At 37.6% G+C, this 22,476-nt stretch overlaps 1 protein-coding gene across 20 annotated transcripts in view; it reads right to left on the reverse strand.

Annotated features, from left to right (window-relative positions):
• Positions 1 to 22,476, reverse strand: part of KIF1B (kinesin family member 1B) — a 96,848-nt gene that overhangs the window by 53,465 nt on the left and 20,907 nt on the right. For 6 of the 20 annotated variants that reach the window (XM_055704069.1, XM_055704063.1, XM_055704062.1 and 3 more), the window contains exons 3-17: positions 20,888 to 20,964; positions 18,711 to 18,890; positions 16,568 to 16,633; positions 14,534 to 14,712; positions 13,729 to 13,840; positions 12,604 to 12,681; positions 12,295 to 12,360; positions 11,504 to 11,521; positions 9,904 to 9,979; positions 9,523 to 9,601; positions 8,847 to 8,989; positions 7,652 to 7,693; positions 5,045 to 5,256; positions 3,868 to 3,947; positions 2,404 to 2,479 (exon numbers count right to left, since the gene is read on the reverse strand). In XM_055704069.1, the coding sequence (XP_055560044.1) occupies positions 2,404 to 2,479; positions 3,868 to 3,947; positions 5,045 to 5,256; positions 7,652 to 7,693; positions 8,847 to 8,989; positions 9,523 to 9,601; positions 9,904 to 9,979; positions 11,504 to 11,521; positions 12,295 to 12,360; positions 12,604 to 12,681; positions 13,729 to 13,840; positions 14,534 to 14,712; positions 16,568 to 16,633; positions 18,711 to 18,890; positions 20,888 to 20,964 (1,484 nt within the window). The remainder of the gene's footprint in view (positions 1 to 2,403; positions 2,480 to 3,867; positions 3,948 to 5,044; positions 5,257 to 7,651; positions 7,694 to 8,846; positions 8,990 to 9,522; positions 9,602 to 9,903; positions 9,980 to 11,503; positions 11,522 to 12,294; positions 12,361 to 12,603; positions 12,682 to 13,728; positions 13,841 to 14,533; positions 14,713 to 16,567; positions 16,634 to 18,710; positions 18,891 to 20,887; positions 20,965 to 22,476) is intronic. The other 14 variants (XM_055704073.1, XM_055704072.1, XM_055704068.1 and 11 more) reach the window with 5 other exon arrangements.

A 22,476-nucleotide genomic window follows, 5' to 3' on the forward strand; every position in this document is an offset into this window, starting at 1 on the left:
TCCACTACAATTACTAAACCAACCTTCTTTGGTGAAAAAACCCCACTGGAATCAGCAAACAAGTCACAAGGCCTTGGTGTGAAAACCTAGCCAGTGAGATCACAGTAAGCACAAATACAAAAGAAAAGGCAAAAAAGGTTAAACAGAATTAAAGAAGAAAGATGATAAAAGAGATGTAAAACTTAGTAAGCAACTTGTCCCTTTGTTAACCTCAAACAGAATAAATTCAACAAAAGGAAATAAATTTGACTAAGATTCCTTGGGAACATTGCTTCCATCCATTTATTATAGCTCCAAAAAGTTTACTTCAGAGAGATGTTAACAGCACTCAGTTTACAGAAGCACAAAAACTACTGGATGTTAAAAATGAAATCTGTCTTTGAATGAAGAAGTCTAATTGTCAATTGCCCAACAAAGATGTAACTACGAAGACAGAAAAGGGGAAAGAACAAGACACCTTTTTCACCCCTGAAAAGATAGGGGCCACCTAAAACTGCAGCTAAGGGTGTCCCATGCCATCATCGCTATTCACTGCATTCAAATCAACACTGGGAGCTGTATAAAGCTTTTAAATCAAGAGAAAACTGGTAAGAAACTAAATCCTATAGTCAACTACTGTAACACCACTATGACTTGCACCACTTGGACACTCTGAAAATACTGCTGTACCCTATACAAACGTTTCAGCATCCAAATTCATTTATCACACTAAATTAAAGTCTGAATGGGTCTTTCACAGGCAGAGATTTTTGTAAGAAATAAAGCTCAACAACTTGAAAAATAATGCTAGCAAAACCGACTGTTCACTCATTCTATTATTCATACACAAAGAGTTATATCTTAAACTTTCTCCTGTCCGCATTTCTCAAGCACGAGCTGAAGGACTTGCCCTGCTCCCATCTTTGATGACAGCACCAGCAATTACATTTCCACAAACCATTTAAGAAGTTTCCTGCCAAAAGCAAAACTGGTAGATACAGCAACAACTGCACAATGTCGTACCTTTTAATTTGTAAAGTAGGCAAAATATACCTTACAGAGTTCAATTTACAGCTCAGTGGGTAAAAACACAATGCTGTCCTAGTAGCATACAGTTAGATTATATATTGGTACTTCAGAAGTGTAAAGTCTTTATGAAAAAGATTTCAAATTTGCTATCTACGTCTCAGGTTTTCACAACAGCAGCCACAGTTACTAGAAGGAGAACTAATGAAACTCAAGTGCAAGGATAGTAAGAAACAGAAGCAGAAAGGACTAGGTCAAGAGTTTTACTTCTCCTAATAAATCCTATATGGGTAAAAATAAATACTATCTATTACCAACACAACTACTTAATCCAGATGGCATTTATACACGAACCTGATCAGCTGAAAATGCACCAAAAGAGTCATCAAAAAGAGCTGAGGGCCTCTGAGGGAAAATCTAAAAGGAGATTAGGATCCATAACAAAAGGACATGTAAAGAACACTCAACAAATTGCCGTCTTTACAAACCTTAGGCACTTCTGGAGTTGATAACAAAACCAAACCAGACTTCTACCTACTGCAAACATAACAGTTTAACACTACTTTAAGCAAAGGATTAAATATTTTAATCAGTTCTGCTGTCCCATGTTTCTGTACAATGCCTCTAGATAGGTCCCCATTTAACCTTAAATCAGGTTTGTTACATGCTTGCACATAGAAGTTTCAGGCTAAAATATTACCCTGTGCTCCTTGTTCAAAGATTTTTGAGATACAAGTACATTCTTCTCCTTGTACTTCTTCAATAATTCTGCTTTAACTGCATAGATAGCTTCTTTACCAATTTATCATTTTATATTTACAGCACTGATTTATGACCTTTTCCTGCATAGTCCTGCTTCTTTCAACTTTCAGAAAATAGAAGTATTGATATATCCTGAAAGAAATATTCCCCTGCATCCCGTGTTCAGTGGTTCATTAGATAACAACCCCTTTTTCCAACAGCAAAAAGGATTAACAAAAAAATTCAGGGAAAAGCATCTAAACAAGACGTCAAACTTCTGTGAGAATCTTAATGAGGAGTAGGTAGAGTACCTGAAGGTCACACACAGATACTGCTGAAAACAGCAACAACAATTTATGAGGCAGCATTTCTGAGCTGCTAACGAAACAACAATATGCAAGGAGCTACAAAAAAAATGGGCAATAATCCTTAGATGTAATGTGTTTTGATAGATTCTAACAATAAAGCCATTTCCAAAAAGACACTGTAAGAAGAACTTACTACTAGGGGTCCAAACCTCACTTATGTTGTTACGTATCTTACATGAACACAAGCCCTTGTATGAATGGTAGCTCCTCATCACCCTTTCCTCCCAGGTCCACCAGCCTTTTGAAGACATTACGCAACTGTTACTCTTTTTTTTTTTTTTTTTCTTACCTTTTTAGGTGAGAAGACTCCCAGTGTTCCTCCATCTTCCCGAATGGCAACTCCCATTTCTGCCAACAATGCCTCCCTGAGAGAGAAAAGGTATGCATTATATTTTGAGCTTCTCAGACAAAATTAGAGAAAATCTTAGAAAAAAAAAATAGACCTTAGTCTAATGAAAGCCATGTAATATAATACATTAGACTTTCAACAAGCCTATCAACTGACCATACAGCCAGGACTTTCACCACCTCATAACACAACAGGGCAAGTTTCTAAACTTTAGTCCTAGAACTTACAGACCTGCGCAACAGCAAGAATTTTTACAGAGATTTAACAGCATTTTAGTGCAATAACCTATCACAAGGTCAGTACATTTTAAGACATTACATTCGTTGCTTCTTTAAGGAAGGTTAAAGTCTGTTCTAAATTTAAAAATTTCATTTAGTTAAGAGGAGCTACTACTATCCACTAATTTACAAAGACTTAACTGGCTCTTCCTGATCCAATATAAAAAGTACTTTCTCCTTCTTAAGACATAAAAAGGATTCTATTGGGTCAAACTCTTCATGTAATACAGTTTCTTGGCTTTGACAAAACACAACAGTGGCACCAACACAGAAGAATAAGAACGTGGCAAACACTATGCTATTTTCCCCAAAGTATTTTCACAGTCCCCCAGTTTCTTCCTAAAGAATTCCCATAATTAACCATTCCATTTCTTTTAAACAGCTATCCAAAATGTTGGGGTTTTGATGTTTTCTCCTTTGTTTTTCTTTTTAATTCAACTCCTATCATCATCAACATAACGTAGTGAAGACTTTCACAGCTTACCTATGTATTGCGAGAACTTCCTATTGTTTCAAATCACCCGACAGCCTTAAAGTCCCTTAGCTCTGTCAGTGAATAATCTATCTCGATCCACTTTCTTCATACACCTCTCACTGGTTTTACAGACTCAGTCACACTGTTTCTAGGCAAATATGTTCCACTTAAGTATTCTGCAAGCTTTTAATATTCTAGTAAGTAATGCTCTGTTTGGCTGCACTCACTTTCTGACAATTATTAAGCATCTCGCTCTAGAACACAATTCAACCAAAGCTGAAAGGTAAAGCTGCTTCGTAATTTTAGATACTCCAACACTAAAAACTCAAATCTTTTCTGCTCAACTTTAGGGCCAAAATTTTTGGAATGTAAAAGAATGGTGGAAAGGGGAAGAAAGAGACGAGGACTCCATGCTGCTCTGCAGCAGAAGCCAATGCAGCAGGTTAAGATTTTACCAGAATTACAACAGTACACTTTAACTGTAGGAAATACAGGAAAGAATACAGCTTCCTCTCAGCATTGCCCCTACTGTTTATATAATGCATAGGTAAACAGAATTGTCACTGAGCACTATTCTGCTGTTCCATCGATTCGGAACAGAGTAACGTTCTCAGTTTTCCACACTTCTCCATTTTCTGGACACCATCCGACCTTTCCATCCTAATGGCCTCAGTTTTCCTCAGCTTCTCCTCCCATGTTTCATTCAGCTCTGCAATGATCTTCTCAGATTCCTGTGTGAAAATCCCAGAAGCTGTTTTACAATTCTCCTCAAAGTTCTTTTCATAATACACAAAACAATGAAAGTCTGTGCTCAGTTCTAGGCCTCAAATTAAGTTTGGATATAAAACGTACTCTTAGCTCTTCAAAACTAAGTTGTCCTCCTTAATTTCTCCAAGGGTAAACGGCCTTGATGGCAAGCTGAGAAAAGATTACTTTTTATCTAACCACAGTCAGACTTTAATTTGAACACCTAAATTTTTTTCTTTTGCTATTTTTTTAAAATCTGATTTACAGACATCATTCAGTAACTAGATGCCAAGGAACTGCAGAGGCCACACTGTTACTTCCATGGCAACAGAGGGTTTCCAATAGGAAAGGGATTTGCAGTGTGTGTTCCAGCCCATTCCAATCCCTGTAGCAGTGTGTCTCATGGATAAGACATGAGAATGAAGCAGAGATTCGACACTGCCAGCTCTCCCCACTCATCCACCCATGGAAATTGGGAGGGGGGCTTTCATAAAAATCAAGAAATACTTCACTGTAATGCACTTTTGATGCAGTTCAATTTTATGCAGTATTGGGATAAGGCCGCTATTGTCTGGATAAAGCATGCTATTCTGTGTGCTTCACATTTTAATCTGTGGGGGCTGGGCAAATACAACAGTGGCAGGATTATTCTTCCTCCTTTTTTCAACTTTGGGATAATGTGGTTTTCTGAAAGCTGAATGCATTTGCCAGTCAGATTTTGTCCACACTAGTGCTGACCAGGCCTCCTGAAGTCTATACTTATGACCAAATTTTCTGCAATTACCACTGCATCAGAGAACCTGTAAACAACAATCACGATTTTCATTTATAATTTCCTTGTAGCTCCAGGCTACAATTAAACCTAAATAATCCTAACAGGAAAGGCTGTGCATGAACACAGTTTCTAGCCCACAACACAGTTAAGTGCCCTTTTCAAGGTGCCGAGGAGATTTTCAACAACTTCTTATATATGCAGTGTGCTACTGTTTCTCTCTGTGAAGTAAAGTTCTCCTGGGTTCACTGCTATTTAGCCTTGGAAAAGACCAAAAAAATGGCCCCCTTAATCTACAGCAAGACCTACCTTCAAACGCTCAATTGCCTCTTCTCCTCCAGGTGTTGACATGATTCTTTCCTGTATACTGGACACAGATGTTAAGCCCACCTGACTACTGAGAGAGCAGGAGGATGGAGATGCAGTGAGGGACCCCATGGAGGCTGTGGAAAAATTGCCAGGACGTTGATTCTCGGAGGCTAGCAAGTATCTATGTTTATTGTTCTGAAAATCTTTCAAATCTGGGAGAGAGACACACAGACAGAGGGAAGGCAGAAAGATGGGAAAAAGGAAAATAGGAAGAGGGAAGAAAGAGGAAGAAGGAAAGGAAGGAAATACCAGCATAAGAGGAAAGCATTTAAGCAGCAACAAGACAAGTTTTGTAATTTTTTAGATGGCAGTTCCGAAACACATCTTTTAATATTAGTATCTATAACATAACAATAACTCATTTCAGACCCTGAGGATTACTAGTTGCATCATAAACCATCTTCATAAAAAATGCCTGAAAAAATAAATTACACACTTGCCAAAAATAAACCATCTTATTCCTAACTGAACACTGAAATGAGCCCCACGGAGCTCAGATGAGGAGCAGATTCCGTTCCTCATGAGATTAGTGACATTTTGGGCTAAAGTCTGAATAGACACCAACCCTTTACACTCAGAAAAACATTCTCTTCCAGGCTCCTTTAATCTAAAATGATGAAGTAAATCTTTATTACAACACTGGTTCTGCTGACGAGCCACCCAGACCACACAAACAAAGAACTACTCCTCTAAATTCTCACAGGAGTGTATGTGAATCACCTGTCAGTCCATGACGGGGAGAGGAGAACACAAGTTCGCAGAAACATTATTATGTTACTTCTTGACCCTCCTTATCTGAAAAATGGAAATCTAAAGATACCTGACCAGTGGAAAAGGTGATAGGTGGTGCTCATACTGCAGAAGGTGCCTGAAAGCTTTTTGGTCTTAATTTAGATGAGGAAGGCCTTAAAAAGCCCCAGAATTTAATAAGGCAGCTTTTGTAGCCTGAAAATCTGGAGGCCTGAAAGATGCCTCCTTCAAAGACAGAAAACAAGAAAAATGTGCATGAATGATTTAAGAACAAATATCCAAAGGTAATTTATTTTAATCTTACTTAGCTTCTCAGATACGTCTGTAAACCATATCCTTGGAATAAGCGCACAAAAAAATCTTACATGGAATTAGACAATTAAGTAGCTCAGTATTAATGATTTTTATAGTTTTAAATTCTATTTCTAAAATAAATCCTTTAAAATAAGCATCCTTATGAAAGAACCAAGTCAAATCAGACCTTGCAAGTTATAAACAAGGGCTTCACACTTACAAAAATGAGATGCTCACCCAGACATTGCATAAATTTCCATGTCCTCCTACATCTCCTCTACTCTTATCCTGAACAATTCTGCTATTGTCAGCCTTATGCCCTAGTTCACTCCACATTCAGCCTGCTGTTTCAGCCTCGTGAAACTGGTGATTGCATCAAGTCAGTTTGAAAACCACCATCTGCAAATCCAGGAAGCAGGGGTGGGAGTTTAACAGAAGAAAAGCAGGTTAAGGAAAGGGAATGCCATCGGGATGAGGAAGGCAGGCATGACAGAGCAGGGAAGATGAAGTCTCCAAAGGCCAAGACGCATGCAGTCCTGAAGATAAAGGACGTGGTGCTTGCAATAGCTTTCGCAGTTGCTGTGACCACGGAGAACCAAAGCCCTCAGCATCATGCACGCTTTTCCTGGAGGCTGCAGCTTTCACACAGATGACATATGCACACGCTGGAAGCAGCATCAGAATGTAAGACAAGGCCAGAATGAGTCTTTACACCACCAGTAGTTTTAATTTTAGGAAATTTCAGACAGATCTCTTCCAGTTGATATTGTTTGAGCAAGGGTGAAGACGACTGACTGAAAGAATTTTAAAAGTCTAGCAACCCAAAATTTACATAGAATACATTTCTCTTGCAACAGACTACATATATTTCCCTTTCATAAAAGCACACAGTAGAACAGAAATAAAATGCTGTTTGCTGACTGCTTTCAACCCTATGAAGTTAATAATCTACAACCAAGTATTTGAGCTCAAATGAGACCGTCAGCAGTATAGGATGTTCAACTTTTTTTTTTTTTAAGAAACTATATAAAATAAAACTCAAGCCTCTCCAGGAGGAACTGATAACATTTCACCTTGAGTTAATCAATTACGGCATTTAAAACAAATACTTTTAGCTGAAAAAGAGATATTAAAATGCCAGGAAGCTAGGTGACCGGAAGCTGTTTCATTTGAATAACTTGAAAAAGGTTCGAGAACAAGATTTTCTGGTTCAACTCTAAATGGCTGGCTGTCATGAAAACAGACTAAAGAACTTCCACTATCCCTTCTATATTCCGCCAGAAAGGAAGAATGAACGTATGTTGCATTTTAAACTTTGCACTTTTTTTTGACTGCCAACTCAGTCTAAGGAACCGTGGTTAAGCTAGTTTCCATGAAACTGCACTGCATTCCACAGTGAGTGTTCTGTCTGGGATTTCCCTGTGAGAAATGCTGGCATGCAAAGCTCAGTTAAAAGCTGACCCAGAGAAAGCAGGTTAAACAAGAGAACCACACAATACACACATTTGCCTCCACTTCCAGAGTATTCATCTCCCATTGGATCAACTGAAAGGAAGCAGGAGGGAAAATACAAGAAGGATCAAAATTGAAGGTTCACTAGCGACATAGGAAGGGAAGAGAAAACTACTTGATGTTTAAAGAAACAAAAGCACAATTTTCAGTAACACAGTTTTTTCAGTTTTGATTTAGAACCAAAAAACAGACTGTACCAAGCATAAAAACACTTGTATTTCATTGCCTTCTGGCCCCATTCTCTTGAAAACAAGTAAATAAAAAGGTAAATACATACTACACATCTTTAAATTGTCTGTGACTAAGTCAGAACTTCTGCTTCACAGGCAAATAAGTTCTGACAAATCAGAAACTGGTGCAATTTTTTTTTTTTTTTTTTAAGTCCAAGAATCTTTTAATTCACTGGAATACACTCTGTTTTTATAGGCATTTGCTTCACTAGGAATTAAATCACTGTTCATATTATAGAAGAAAGTACCAGCTAAAATTTTAGTTTATTTGCTTTATTTAGAATGAGGACAAAGTAATCAGGCACAAGTGTGTTCTGGTGCTTTAAGAGGTTGCTGGCAAAGCAAATCAGTACAATACTGCTCTGCCAACCTAACTCAAAATCTCGCCCCAAAAGAATTCATTATTTATTCACAGGCAGCTGTTTCATGGCTAGTTATTTTGAAGTGACAAATGGTTTGTCACTCAGGACATTTTCTAACAGGAATTAGCCGTTGTTTTCTTTCTGAGCGAGGACAGCACTGAAGCCAGGTATCAACAAATAACCTTAACCCCTTAACGAGGAAGAAAAGATGCTTTCTTTCTCAGTATGAAATTAAGCTTCTATACCTCAACTATCCTTTTACTGGCAGCTAGACAAAAAGTCCTCCATAACTCAGCAGAGCAACTCCTGAATGTGTAAGTTCTATTACACAAAATCATTTCTACAGTAACAGGAAACTCAATCCCCACGTCTTCCCTTGAGAGTTTGAAGGTGGTCTGTCAAGTCTACAGACAATCCTAAGGATGCATTGTTTAAAGACAGAAGAGGCTACTATTTTTAAAACCATGTTCAAAATTTAATACCAGCACCTACATTTAACTTCCATGTTTCTAACCGCTTCCGCTCACAGGCCCAGCTCTCCCTCCTCTATAAAAGACACCAACCTCAAGATGATAGTCTGTTTAATCCACTTACTGTCAATAATATCTCCCAGCCCTTGAGCACGCAGGAGATCCTTAAGCCTTGTCACCTCCTCCTTCAGTTCACGCACGAGCTTGGCATTGGGATCTTCATTGATAACAGCATTGCATTTAATCTGTTTTGCACGATCAGCATATCTGGAAACAGACAAAACATTGAAACCTTACAACGAACATGTAAGCGCTTATATGGAACACAGCAATATAGGAGATGTTTAGCTTGCAAGTGTACATCAGAAGAGAATTCTGGATTACAGTCAATTATGCATTTGAATTCATATTTAATACAGGGTATTGCTGCTAAAAAGACAAGTCCTATTCAATATGGATTAACAGTATGTACAACAGACAACATTTTTTTTTTCTTTATTCAGTGCTTTGAAACCTCAGCTTAGCTAACATGCTCGGCTTAGGGACCACACTAGAAAAAACATAGGAACACAAGAAGGTTAGTTTGATTTTTCAAGTTTAGAATCAGCAATAAATCACTAGCTCCCTATTCATATATAATAGATTGGTTTTCCTCTTTCAAAATAATCGAGTTCTTGCCAGCACAGAGTCGTCTTCCCCACAGATTTTCTCAGAGTATGAAAACCCAAAGGTTTGAAGGATAGAATACAGCCATTTGAGCTAACAGCTATCCATATCCATCTCAGATAAAAAGACAGTACCTTAAAGTGCTCAAAGTTTCATCATAGTTTATGTCTGCTGGACTCAAAGCAGCAACCATTGCAGTTCTGGAGTTACCGCCTATAACAAACAGGCAAGATTTTAGACGGAACTAGAATGCACAGTCTAGGCTCTAACTACTTACTAAATATCAGCATTTTCACAAAATTATAGAATTCAACTATATTCTACCTTACTGAGAAATATTCAAAAAATCATAGGAAAGAGAGTTGTAACTTTAACAAAAGATGGAACTATTTGACTCAGATTTGACTATTAAAATTATTTAACTTAACATTTGATACAAATTTAAGAGAGTCAAAAGCAGTCAGAGAATTTAGTGATAATTTCTTTCCATACTGGCATAGGCAAGTCAGCCATACCTAGATTTTCTCGAAGAAGCCATGTTAGTACAGAATCCCTGTATGGTATAAAGTCTGTCTTCTTCTTTTTTTTACTCTACAAAGAAAGAACACACTACTAAGAAACAGACACCAAATGGAAAATTAATACTTAAAACATAAAAATCATAGTATAGGTACTAAAAGAACCATGACAAGCATACACATAAGCTATCTAAACAGAGGGGTGGCCCGTGGTTGTACAAGTGGTTACTGAGTTTGATATTAGGTAGCATGCAAAATATTCAGCTATCTAAACAGATGATGATAAGCAGTCCAGAGAACTCCCTTGACACACTATGTCCAGAAAGTGTATTCTGTGTATGAAGAATATCTTCCTGACAATTAAATTCTGTGTTTTAACACCATTGCAAGTGAATTTAAGAAGTAAACCTTACTCATTCAAAGGAAGATTCACTTTTCCTTTGTTAGAAAAGTTATGGCTTTTTAGAGCAGTCAAAGGTCTATTTACAGGAGATTGCACAGCTACAGAGATACAGGTACACACGTAAAAGGACAACTACCCAATCTTCCTGGGCTTCTGTAAGCAGTTATTAGGAAACTTGAGGATGGAAGAGATGAAAGTACTTTCACGCTGAAATTAGAAGTATGAGTAGAAAGGAGGTGGTTTAGGGGTTTGTTTTGGTGGTTTTATTTTGGGTTGTTTTCGTTTTTTTCTTTTAAAAAAAGGACAAAAATATTACAGAGACTACTCAAACTGAAGCACAAGGCCACGAGATGTGTGTCCAAGTATTTAAGTACTTCATCGCAAAATCAGTAGTGATCAATGAGGAACTTTCACAAAAGAGAAGATGGCCTTCTGAGCACCTTTGGTAGACTTCCCTCCAAATTTCATTAAAAAGGCTTTGTCTGGCTTATTTGGTCTAAAAGAAACAATTAATTTCTAAAGCTCTGTAACAGAACGTGAATCTTTGGTCATTCATTTACTTACACAAATAGGAGGCAAACACGTTGCTTTGAGAGATGTCAAAAGTCTAATTCCACACAACATTCAATACATGGCTTTGCAATAAAAGGCCTGATTATAATTTGTGTGAAACTCTTCTTAACACTCAAAAGGTGCTTAAAATGTGAGCATTGGTCTTGGAACAGTTCTATTGCCCCTTGCCAAAGGTAAGTAACCTTACAATGGATGAGAAAAATTACTAAGGGCAGGTAAACACCAGATATTAAAGCTGGAAACTAGAATTGACTATTAAATCCATCACATGAGGTAAAGAAAAAAGCATGGAGAGCAGAAACACGAAAGCAGAGACAAAGTTATCCATACTAAAAGTAAATATTCCTCATGTAAGTCACCAAATCAGGAGCAGGAATGTAATAAAAGAATATTCCTAAATACGCACCTAAATGTGTACTTTTCATTCATTTATCCCCAATCTTATAACATTTTAAAAATTTTAGTACGGGTAATTCTAAGGCTTCAAGACTAATTTATAGTCACAGGAACTTCTCAAAGATCTGACATAAAAGGTCCCTGTTCTTTGATTCCAAAATGAAGAGAATAAAATCTTACGCTCAAGCAAAAAAAAGACACCATCCCCTACTACTCAGACCATACCTTGTTAGTGCAGTTATCCTAAGTTGAAAGCATTAAAGAAAGAGGAAGGAGATACAAAATGAGCTTCTTAACAGAGCTTTATATATAAATTCCATCTTAACTTGGACAGCATTTTCTTTTCTTGAGGAGCCCAATAAATGAGAACAGTTTTCATGGGAAAAAAACCCTAAAAAGCATGTAAGTATATTCAACCTATCCAAGCTGTTGAAAACTCATTTAACTCACTTTTAAAAGGAGCAGTAATAATTTACTTGTTTTTTTTAAATAGTAGTTGAGTGTAGAAAGGAAAAGACAAAGTACTTTTCTAAATGTACAATCTTATGTTTGGATCAACAGATGCTCACTCAACTCAACACCTAAGTCTTGCCATTGCAAAAAAAGCCAGTGATAATCAAATTATTACATGGGTACTTCTAAAATTTTGTAACAACAAAACTGCAGTTAGCTTTCTAAAGTTATTCTTTCAGATAAAAATAAAAATTACTGCTCTGCAGAACTAAAAGCTTGCTACCTGAACGCATCTTCTACACAAATGCAGGCTTCTTTTGCATGGCTTCTTCACAGCTAAATAAACCAATGCTTCAGTCTAATGACACATCAAGTTTCTACCAGGCTGCATGCCATTCACAGAATACTATCCGCACTACTCATTTATCAAAATACACACAGCTAATTTGGCTAAGAATGCTAGACCAAGAACAGTGAAAGATTCTGCTGTACTCCGTGGTTTTTACTGTCTCAGTTTTACTAGCTATGGAAAGGTTGTTACAAGAAGTAAATGCTGTACTTACCACTTCGGCCAATGCTGATATAACTTTGCCCAGAGTTGTAAGAGACTTGTTTATATTTGCTCCTTCCTGTGAAAACATAATCCAATATTATACAGCAATTAAAATTGTTCAAACGAACCTCTGTAGACTAAATGAGCCAAATGTGACACCCATCATCAGACGGGAAAAAAAGCGCCTTCAGTTATGCCATTATTTTTTCCATACTTACAATACCAATCCTTTCTTTTCCTATCATTTTTCAAGCAATGGCTCCATGTGATGCTTGCACACCCACTTCCCTTTCTTTACCCTACATCAATGGCCCAATACCTTTAATCGGGTTCCTTTGGCACCAGTTGAATCGGCTCGCTCACTGCCAGCTAAATCCACAAGACTAATCTTGCTGACCTATAGAGCAAAAGCACATTAACAATGAGAACTAATTCTTGGTGAACGAGAGCAAGAACAAAATTTCAAAGAATTCTATGGCATGAGATGAATTCTACTGTCTAAAAAAAAAAAAAAAAAAATCATTGTACTGTGCTTAAAACTACAGTCAAACAGCATTTTCACAAGCTATTAGCTTAATACTGTTACCTTATGGATAAGAAGTGTCTGGGATTATGCACTGTTTTAAGTAGCACTATGCTGTACCCAAAAAGACAGCGAGATCTCACATGATCAGACCAAAACAGAAGTAAAAAAAAAATCGTTACTGCTACAGACCACACAAGAATCTCAAAGGAAAAGAAAAACTCATGTTTCATCCTGACTCTAGTAACGCCAGCAATAAAGCACTGGCGTATCAAAAGCTACAGAGTCCATGTCCATTAACAGTAACTTTAGAGGGTCTTATCATTTGGTGGGTAGGTGTCTTCAACACAAATTTTTTCAGATCTGTCCACAGTAGTCAGTTCAGAAACATGAACATTACCTGTGTTTCATCTACTATTGCATGCAGAGCCTGTATTGCAGAGTAATAAAAGCCAGAAAACTGTTCCATACTAAACAGGGTACCTCCTTTTAACATGAAAATTCCAGAAAGTGCCTAAATCTCACTCATCCCAATCCCTGTGCCCAAAGGAAAGAACTAACAAGGCAAACATTTTGCACTGACAAGCAAAACCACAGAAAGTTCTGGGAAGACGACTGGGGAAGGTTAACTTATTTTATTTCATACATCCTTCCCCACAGAACCTAGTCCTTACAGCTGTATTTTCCTCACATCTATATATTCTCCTCCTGCACATATTCCCCATTTAGTTGTTTTTTAGACTACAATCAAACAAAATTCCATAGAAAAATAAAAGGGCTCCATCAAGGCACAAAGCAATTCACCCTTATACAGAACACCAGAAAAAACATTTAATTCTCATTTTCTTGTCATACTGCCAGTAAGTTATTACAGGGAAGATTTATGAAAAACAGTTGGAAAGCCACTTATCTGTAACATACCTTCTCTGTAGAAAGATCAGTTTCTGTGTCATGTTTCTTCTGAGTAAAGACAATTGTAAACACAGCATGAGAGCGGCTGCTGGTTTCATTCATGTTGGTAGCTGCCACAGTCCTAAAATATGAAGAGATACAGACATGTTTAGAAAACAGTAGCCTCTCTGCTGCAAGCACAACTACCTGCAGGGCTGCATGCAGCTGTAGAGGAATGACACCAAGAGACTGTACAGTTGATGCTCTGCCCTGTAACCGAGACCAAGCCATACCAAATACCATTAAGAAACCCCTTGATTTTTCACTCCTGGATTAGTCCCACCTTCATCACAGTTTGAACAGAGCTTTCTCAATCTGTGTACTCAATCTACCTTACACCCAAGAAAACATGAGCAGCCTTTATGTCAATCTTTCCCACACGTTGTTAAAAGAAGCCTACAGCTGACACGTAAACGACTACTAATGAACCAGAACCTAAAGCTAGAATGCCAACTTTAGTCCTGAACCACTTGAATGAATAAGGAGACTGTGATGATACAGTACACAAAGGCAGGAACAAAAGCCAGCAGAATTAGTCACATACTTCATCTCAAGCCACTACAAGCTTTAAATATCTATACAGTGATTTGCAGCACTATTTCACCACACAAATCAATTTCAGTCGTTTAATAGCATTGAACAGTGCATAGTGCAACAATATCCCTCATGTGAAATGAGTTTTTAAGAAAGCATCACAAAAGGTATTTTAAATTTGCTGCTATATGCCATATATCGCAACTGAGATAAAAATATGTAACACACTACCATCACTAACCTGGCTTTGTTCCCGGCATCCATGAGGTCTGCAATGTCTGTATAAGATGTGACTGCTAACTTGGACAAATCTTCCACATATGGTCCAAGCAGAGGATGTTCTCGCACCCGCAAATTCCCTTTGTTCTTCGGGTTCAACAAGTCTCTGACTCTCTCACAGTAAATCTCCATGTAACTCACCTGAAAACAGGAATTTGCATGGACAATTTAGTGCTTTGCAGCATTTTAGAGTGCCACTGGTGCCAACTCCCTCAGTCCACTACAAGAAAGCTGTAGGCAGGCATCTCCATTCATGTAACAGCTTGACACAATGGCAGAAAGGAAAAGGAGTCACTAGTCTCACACATCAGATCTCCCACATATACTGCAGACCTTGGATCCATGTATAGGTGTCTCAACCATTTCAAAAAACATTGGTGTTTAATTAAACATGAGTTCACAATCATCTTAACAGCTTTAATATGACACAGCAGAAAAACTATCTTTCTAAAGAGGCAAAGAAGACAGGTGGTAAAAGGAGTCTGCTTACAAGGAATCTCTTATGAACTTCCCAAGCAAACTTAAGCAAAAAAGTTTAATTTCTTTGTATGCAGAAACAACTTTTGATTCTGAGCTGTATCCACATCTTGCTGTATTCCTGACTCATCAGTACAATTATTCAAAGCACACTAATCTTAAATCTGAGCCCTTTGAAATAAATTATAAAGCTTAGATTTGTCACGGCACTATGCTTATCCTGATCCAACAGCAGCTGCAGCAGTCCAGATAGTAAATATTAAAAGAGACAGTAAGTTACTCACTTTCATTCTGTGGATTACAGATGTAAGCAACAGCCTTAGAAATTTAGAGATTGAAGATCTCTTTTTGTGTAAGTGCAATGCAGAAAAATGAATTCTACATCCAAAACAGATCATAATACACTATTTATACATTTCCATCACTACTTCTGTCTAACTGCCTCCCTTCTTTGCTTTTTTTGTCAGATGCTCATTCTTTTGGAGAGATGATTTCTCTCTCACATGCACAAATCTATGCTTAGAGACATAATCAGGACCATAAACAAGTACCAAATAGAAAAAATATCATGAAAATGTTAGAATATTCGCACTCACAATCCTAAATGCGATACTCCCATGGTATTCAAACATTAATTCATCAAATGTTAATAAAATACAAATAAGTGAAGTGTTAAAATGGATTGATTCAAAGCCTAATAGTTTTCCAGTTCTGTAACTTAGAAAATAGTAATGATAGGAGTTCACATTTATTAATAGCAATCACATTTGACTTCCACCACTTTTGGTCTTCCTTTCTTTCAAAGCCTGCAACATACTTGCATGTGAGACTATTAAAACTGATTGGGGAGGGCGGGGGAGCACACAGGTGGTAGACAACACTACTGTAGAAGAAAGGAAATACCATTTCTGCAAAGTGGCTGCTTTTATTTTTATTTTGGAGCAGAACAGGAAGACAGGAAAAGAAACGGTGCAGTACGACAGCATATGAAAATGACTTTCTAAACACAAAACAACCTAAGGATAATAATTAAGAAAAATTAAGTACTGACAAATTTCTTATGTATGCACAACTTAAACATTTTTTTTCTGTAAACCAACCTTACTAACAGATGTCAGGTAAGACTCCATGACTAAGCTATTCTAGACAATTCCTGTAGAGAAACAAGGTATAAATTATGACTATTCTAATTGGCAAGAAATATGTAATTTTCCATCCAGCAGTCAAAACAAAAAGTTAATCTACAAATTCATCTTCAGGTTTTTCAGCCCATCACTTCTTTCAGAACTGCTACACAGGAGGGGGGGGGGGGGAAGTGTCCCAGAAATGTTTTATTACATTTGGCTAAAACATAAAACGGCAAAAAGACACAACGCCAAAAAACCCCAACACCCACACACAACAAGAAACCCCACACACAATCAAAAATCACCATCTTAATGCAACATCAAGAACGCAGCAACTAAGCTCAGTTTGATGTTCAACACACAGATATTCTTTGATCCCTCACCATACTCACCTCTACGGAATATGACATTTCTTCATTGCTGTTGTCATTGATTTTCTCAAACAGTTCTTCGCATAGCTAGAACGGGATTAAAGCCAAGTCAGAAATTAATCTTTACCGAGTAGTAACAAGTACCACAATATGTCATTAAACTGGCTTCAGAGTGAGGGCAGGGGAAGAAAAAAACCCCATTACATCAACCACATACACCCTCACTGGGAAATTCTACATCACCATCATTCAACCTTGTTTTATAGACGACCTGAACAATTGTTCTAGGTTTACTATTCTGTACTATAAAATTAGAAAAAGCCCTTAACTGAAACTGGAAATAGTAATTTTAGAAAGGAATGATGAAAATCTTTAGTCCTGTCCTAGCCTCATAAAAACAACAGCCTGTTTATTCAGTGTGTTGAAGTTCCAAAATCCAGATTCAAATCAGCAGGCAGAAATTATTTCAAAATTTGTTAGCAGTATTTTTGTGTGAAGGATACTTTAACTACCAGTGGTCTACTTCTCTCAATAGTGCTTGTCTAGAAGTAACAGAGACCCAAAATTAAGATTATAAAAGAGGAAGAAATGAACAGTGGGCAAGCCATGAATATACATCTGGAGATTAAAATGAAAAGCATGGGTACAGAGAGGAATAATTGTAAAAAGAGGTTTCTGGAACACATATCTACAAGCCACTGTATGAAAAATGAACAGATAATGAAGAATATAAGCAATTTTGAAAGCATACACTCTAAAGTATTCAGTCAACACATGGTTTAAGTACCATAAAGTGTCACACTAGGTTGGCAAACAGGGAACTTGGCCAAAGCATAAGAATTTAATGTCAACAACCTATACTACTTGGAACATGATTGTGCTGTACCTTCTGTGTATGAGACAAGAAAGACAACAGATGCAACAACATCTCCCTGAACAGATAATTCATTTTGTACTTTATGGGCAGGCCTCCCAGTGAAACTGGAAGGAAAAGTTTTTGTTTTAAAACTGTAGTAGATTACAGGAGCATTATTCAATTGGGAGCAGGGGTCAGGAAAATGTTTAATTCTTATGTATTTGAAGTTTCAGAAAAAACAAATAGAAGTATCCCCATCACAACAAAAAAATTTAGCACAAAGCTGTTGTCACAGATTTTCAGTTCATTTCACTTATTACATCGTTACTTTGTATTACTGTAATAACACCAAAATGCTTAGGTATAACAATTCTGTCCTTCATCACATTAGTTCTTTCAACATTATTTTAAGCTGATCACCAGAACACTTGCAACCTATTTCAGCACATATGCCCATGCCATTAACGGAGAACAGCGCTCCGTGTCATCTATTTCATACCTGTGGCACAGGGCCAATGTCTACTGCAGACCTGCAGCAGAATGAGGACTCAAGCTGTTCAGCATTTTTTTTTATTAAGACTGAAACCCTGCCTCAGATTTCTATTTTGAGAATGGAGGAACACACTGTCTTCCAACAAACTTGGTCCACTGTCAGTGCCTACACACTGAGGAAGGCCTGCACATAGAACAAGTGCCACACAACCAACAGCTACAGAATGCTAAATTCATGGTGACAAACTTCTGCCAGCCAGAATTTCTTGTGTGGGTATCTCAACTTCTTCAAATTTCATGGCAAATGTCAAAAGAAATTTCAGAGAAGGAAATAACACTGGGCTGTGCTCAGTTGCCCTATTTTTCCCAATTTTTTCATTTTGATGAGCTTAATTTCTTACAAAGATATATTATTCAGTTTGTACCCTTGGGAAACTTATCACTACAAAAAGTTCCTGACATATTCATCAGTAATACCACCTTGTATTCAGTAGGAATTCAAAAAGTGCTTAAGTGCTATCCTAGCTAAAGTCAGAGAAGGGGACAAGAAACCCAGTGACTAAGACGTCTTGATTTACTAGTTTGCTGGGGAAGTGGAGAAACTGGACGTACAAAAAAAATATACAGATTTTACAGTACAATTTAAAAAAAGTCACAGCAGGAAAATTACTAAAAATGCTTTTTTTCCCCCAGTATCCTTTCACTTCAGAAGTAAGCTGTGGTTCTCTTGTTAACCATTATTGCAATATAAAAAAAGCATATCCACAAGCACGTGCCTGAACATGCTATAAAAAACCCAAACGGGTTCTGCTCTACCTGGGGGATTATGCCTGCTTGGCTCTCCTCCTGCTTGCCCATCATTGTGTAGGATTTCCCAGCTCCAGTTTGTCCATAGGCAAAAATGCATACATTGTAGCCCTCAAAGGCATGCAGTAACATCTCCTTCCCAATATCATTGTACACGCGGCTCTGAGATGCAAAGCAGGGATCTTCAGGCTGAAAAGACATGAAAGCGGCACAAATATAGTCTTATCCTATCATTCAAGATCACCAACAAATGTCATTCAGGGTGTTTGGGAGGAGGGAGTCAAGGGGAGAAAATCTAAAGTAGAGTTCAGAAAGTCAATACAAACAAATAAAGGACTGGAAGCTACAGAAATCCCACAGTGGCTGGTCTTGACAAGGGGTCTGAAGGGTAGCAGGGGGAAGAAAACCAAAGTTGCTCACATTTATTTTGTTTCCTTTTTTTAAGATTAAAAGAGTAAACAAATCATTAACATGACCAATTTTTTCTTGCAGCTGATTCTACTGTCTAATAATCCAGGTTTCGATTTACAACCTCCAGTGACTACAAAATCTTTATGTCTGTCAATACATATTTCGAATTAGCAAGTACCTGAACTGGTCAAGGAATCTATCAGAACATTTTTCTATGGCTAAATACAAGGTTAGCAATATAACATTAAAAAAAAAGCTACTTTAAAGCAATTTAGCCCAGTGATAAAATAAACAACACTCTACTGCAGATGCACCCTATGACAGAAATCTGTATATGGATAAAGCAAGTGACCACCTCCAAACACTCAACTGAAAAGTTTGTTACATTTTGAGAAGAGGCACTGCTGCACATGCAGTGGAAAAAAATAACCACAAGTTATTGATGTCAAAAAGAATACACTTGCCAGATCTCAAGGCAAATACACAACTTGTACAAAACAAAACTTCATGAATAATTCTCCATTTTTTAGGTAGTGCATTTCAGGTACTCGGGCACTGTACCGATCAGACTCCAACATCCAGTCATGAGAGGCAATCCAAGATGCAGCTCCAGGAATGGTACAGAATACAAAAATGCTGAGAGAAAGCTGGATTCAGGGTATATGCTCTTTTTTCTGATGTCCTCTCTTGATCATTTAGGCAAGTCCTTAGTAAATACACTTGAAAAAGTTATAATACTAACGATTATCTATGCAGATGTTTTAAGTTGCACAATGTAGTAGAGATTGCATAGATAACATGCTACTGAAACTTAATTTTGTAAGGAGTATGTCACTACATTGTATGTGACTACATTATTCTTGATCTATCATTCTCTCTCTCTTCCTGAAGCGTCAGATTTTAACATTACTTGCTCTTGAAATCAGGACAGATATAGCTGTGCTAACATTCTAATGTCGGGATCAAGGTTTTATCAGACCACTTTCTTTCCTGCTAGTTTTCAGGAATTACGTTCATAATGTTCCTCTGACTGATCCTGTAATCTACTTGCACAGGTGCTCTGGAAGATTCGGTAAATGAGCTATAACAATCCAAGTTTTTCCATCATGAAAACAACCTCATTGGCTACAGATTTGCTCAGAAATATTAATTCTTATTTGCACCATCCCAGTAACTAAAATTAATCTTAGAGAAACACATTATCCTTTCTTTCTATATCTTTTGAGAAAATAAGGCAGGGGAGGGGTAGATGGCAGAACACCACAGTTCTGCTGCAAAACAATTACTGGAAGTCAGCAAGTCCTTAGCACCAATTCGCAAGAGGGTGGGGCAGAGATGCTAGATGAGAGTTTATTGCTTTTCCAGCTATCAGAAACACGTATCACTACTCCGTCTTTTCCAAATCTGCCAAGGGAATCCACACCACATTTCTCCTTGATCTATAAGAACTCTAACAACTTTCACTTGTCTAAGAACAAAACTGAATTAACTGTGGTTCACAGCCATCCTTAAAATATTTAGAACAGAACACTGTTGGAGAATACTTTTCAGTAGTCTTTCAAATATTTACAACTTGTTATTGAACTCCAGGATCTTTTCTTTCTGCTCTCCCCCAAACAGGAAAAGACTACATACAATGACAAGCTTTTAACCTGAAAGAGGGTGAGAGACACAGTGCAGAAACATCTCACAAGGATCACATGAACAGAAGAGAACGCAGTTAGTGTCAAGCCAGTCAACAAGAAAAAAAACAGTTTTTTTGTAAAAGAACTTACCGATGTGTGGGACCAGTAAGAGTAGTCAAAGCTGAAGGACTTTGGTGCTTCCTTAGGATTCTTTGGGTTGATAATACCTACAAGAAATAACATTCAAACTCAGCTAACTCAACATTTAGGAGCATTATTAATGAGCTTGCTGACCCTCAACTTAACATGTGAATCTGAGTATTCACAGAGTTGCCACATTGCACAGGAGTAATAAGATTGAAGGAATAGATGCACAGCTTCCTAACACAATGTTTCTGTAGGCCTTATTTCAAATAAATCAAGGGGGGGAAAAATCCTAGAAGGAATGCTGCTGCTAAACAAAATTCTTCTGTTGGACAGAAAACCAGAAGCAGGTCAACCTGGTCCCCTGCCTTTTAGAATGGTACAGGCTTTTATCAGTTGAGGGGTATTAGCAAGGAAGACAATCTGAAGCACAAGGAGTTCAAGAATCCCTGGAGATTTCACAGCCGCACAACTCAAGTCTGTTTTGACATACATGTTACACAGAACAAGAGCTCATTGCAGAAGGATTTGCTTTAAGAAGCTTAGTATTTTCAGGGCATGGAAGAAGATAAAAAAAAAGCTGGATCTATAGACATTTCAGAGATTGTCTGCGCAGTTTATTTCAATGCTCTTTTATATGCACAAAGCCTACAGACAGATTTTTATTAGGGCTGACATTAACTGAACCAACCAAATAACTGGTAAATGTTCTTAAAGCATACAGCCACTGAATCCCGTAGTGACCCCCGACCAACTTGTGTACTTTCTCTCTCTGGAACTTCTGTATAATATACAATGCCCCTATGACGAAATTCACACACGCACACACAAAAAAAAAAGCCAGAATGAAAAAATGCTTGTGTGTAGTTCCTATGTGATAGCCTTTAAATCCCTGACTTAAGATCAAAAAGCTGATCTCCAACTGCCTTTTCAGCTCTTGCAATCCTTGACTTCATTTTCTTTCCAAGGCATTCATACCTAAGAATCTAAGAACCTTCAGTGAGTTAGTCACTGAACACTTTACAAATACCAGAATAAACGTGCTTTTTAAAAAACCCTTTTTTCTCTTCATCTGTAAATTTTATGCTCTTTTCCTTTTCTCACATCCTCTAATTCTTTCAATATCTGACCCACAGATGTGCATTCCCCACAATTAACAAAAGCTCTTCCAAATACCTTTCAGGTTGTTGGTTTTGGTTTGGTCATTTGTTTTGGGTTTTGGTTTTGGGGTTGGTTGGGGTTGTTTGTTTGTTTGTGGTCGTCGTCCCCCCCCCCAGCAACAAAACAGCTTCCTATAACCTTTGCTGGGGGCTGGGGAGGACGGGACCGACAGACAGGTAGTACAGAACAGATTCAGCTGTCATTTTAACGGCATATGGAATGTCTGTTGTTTCTGTATTCCAGTGAGGGTTCTGCTCTTGCTGCAGAAATGAATCTCTACTGCTTTCTTCTTTTCAGTACTACAGCACTGGAAATACTTAAATCTATTCTTTCCAGCAGCTGTTTTCAACACCATCTGTGTAAGGACAGACCGTAAAAAGGCATACTCTTGAGTATATCAGAATTAGATAAACCACCTTGGATTTACACACACC

This window comes from Falco cherrug, chromosome 3 (assembly GCF_023634085.1).
Source record: "Falco cherrug isolate bFalChe1 chromosome 3, bFalChe1.pri, whole genome shotgun sequence".
Lineage (NCBI taxonomy): Eukaryota > Metazoa > Chordata > Aves > Falconiformes > Falconidae > Falco > Falco cherrug.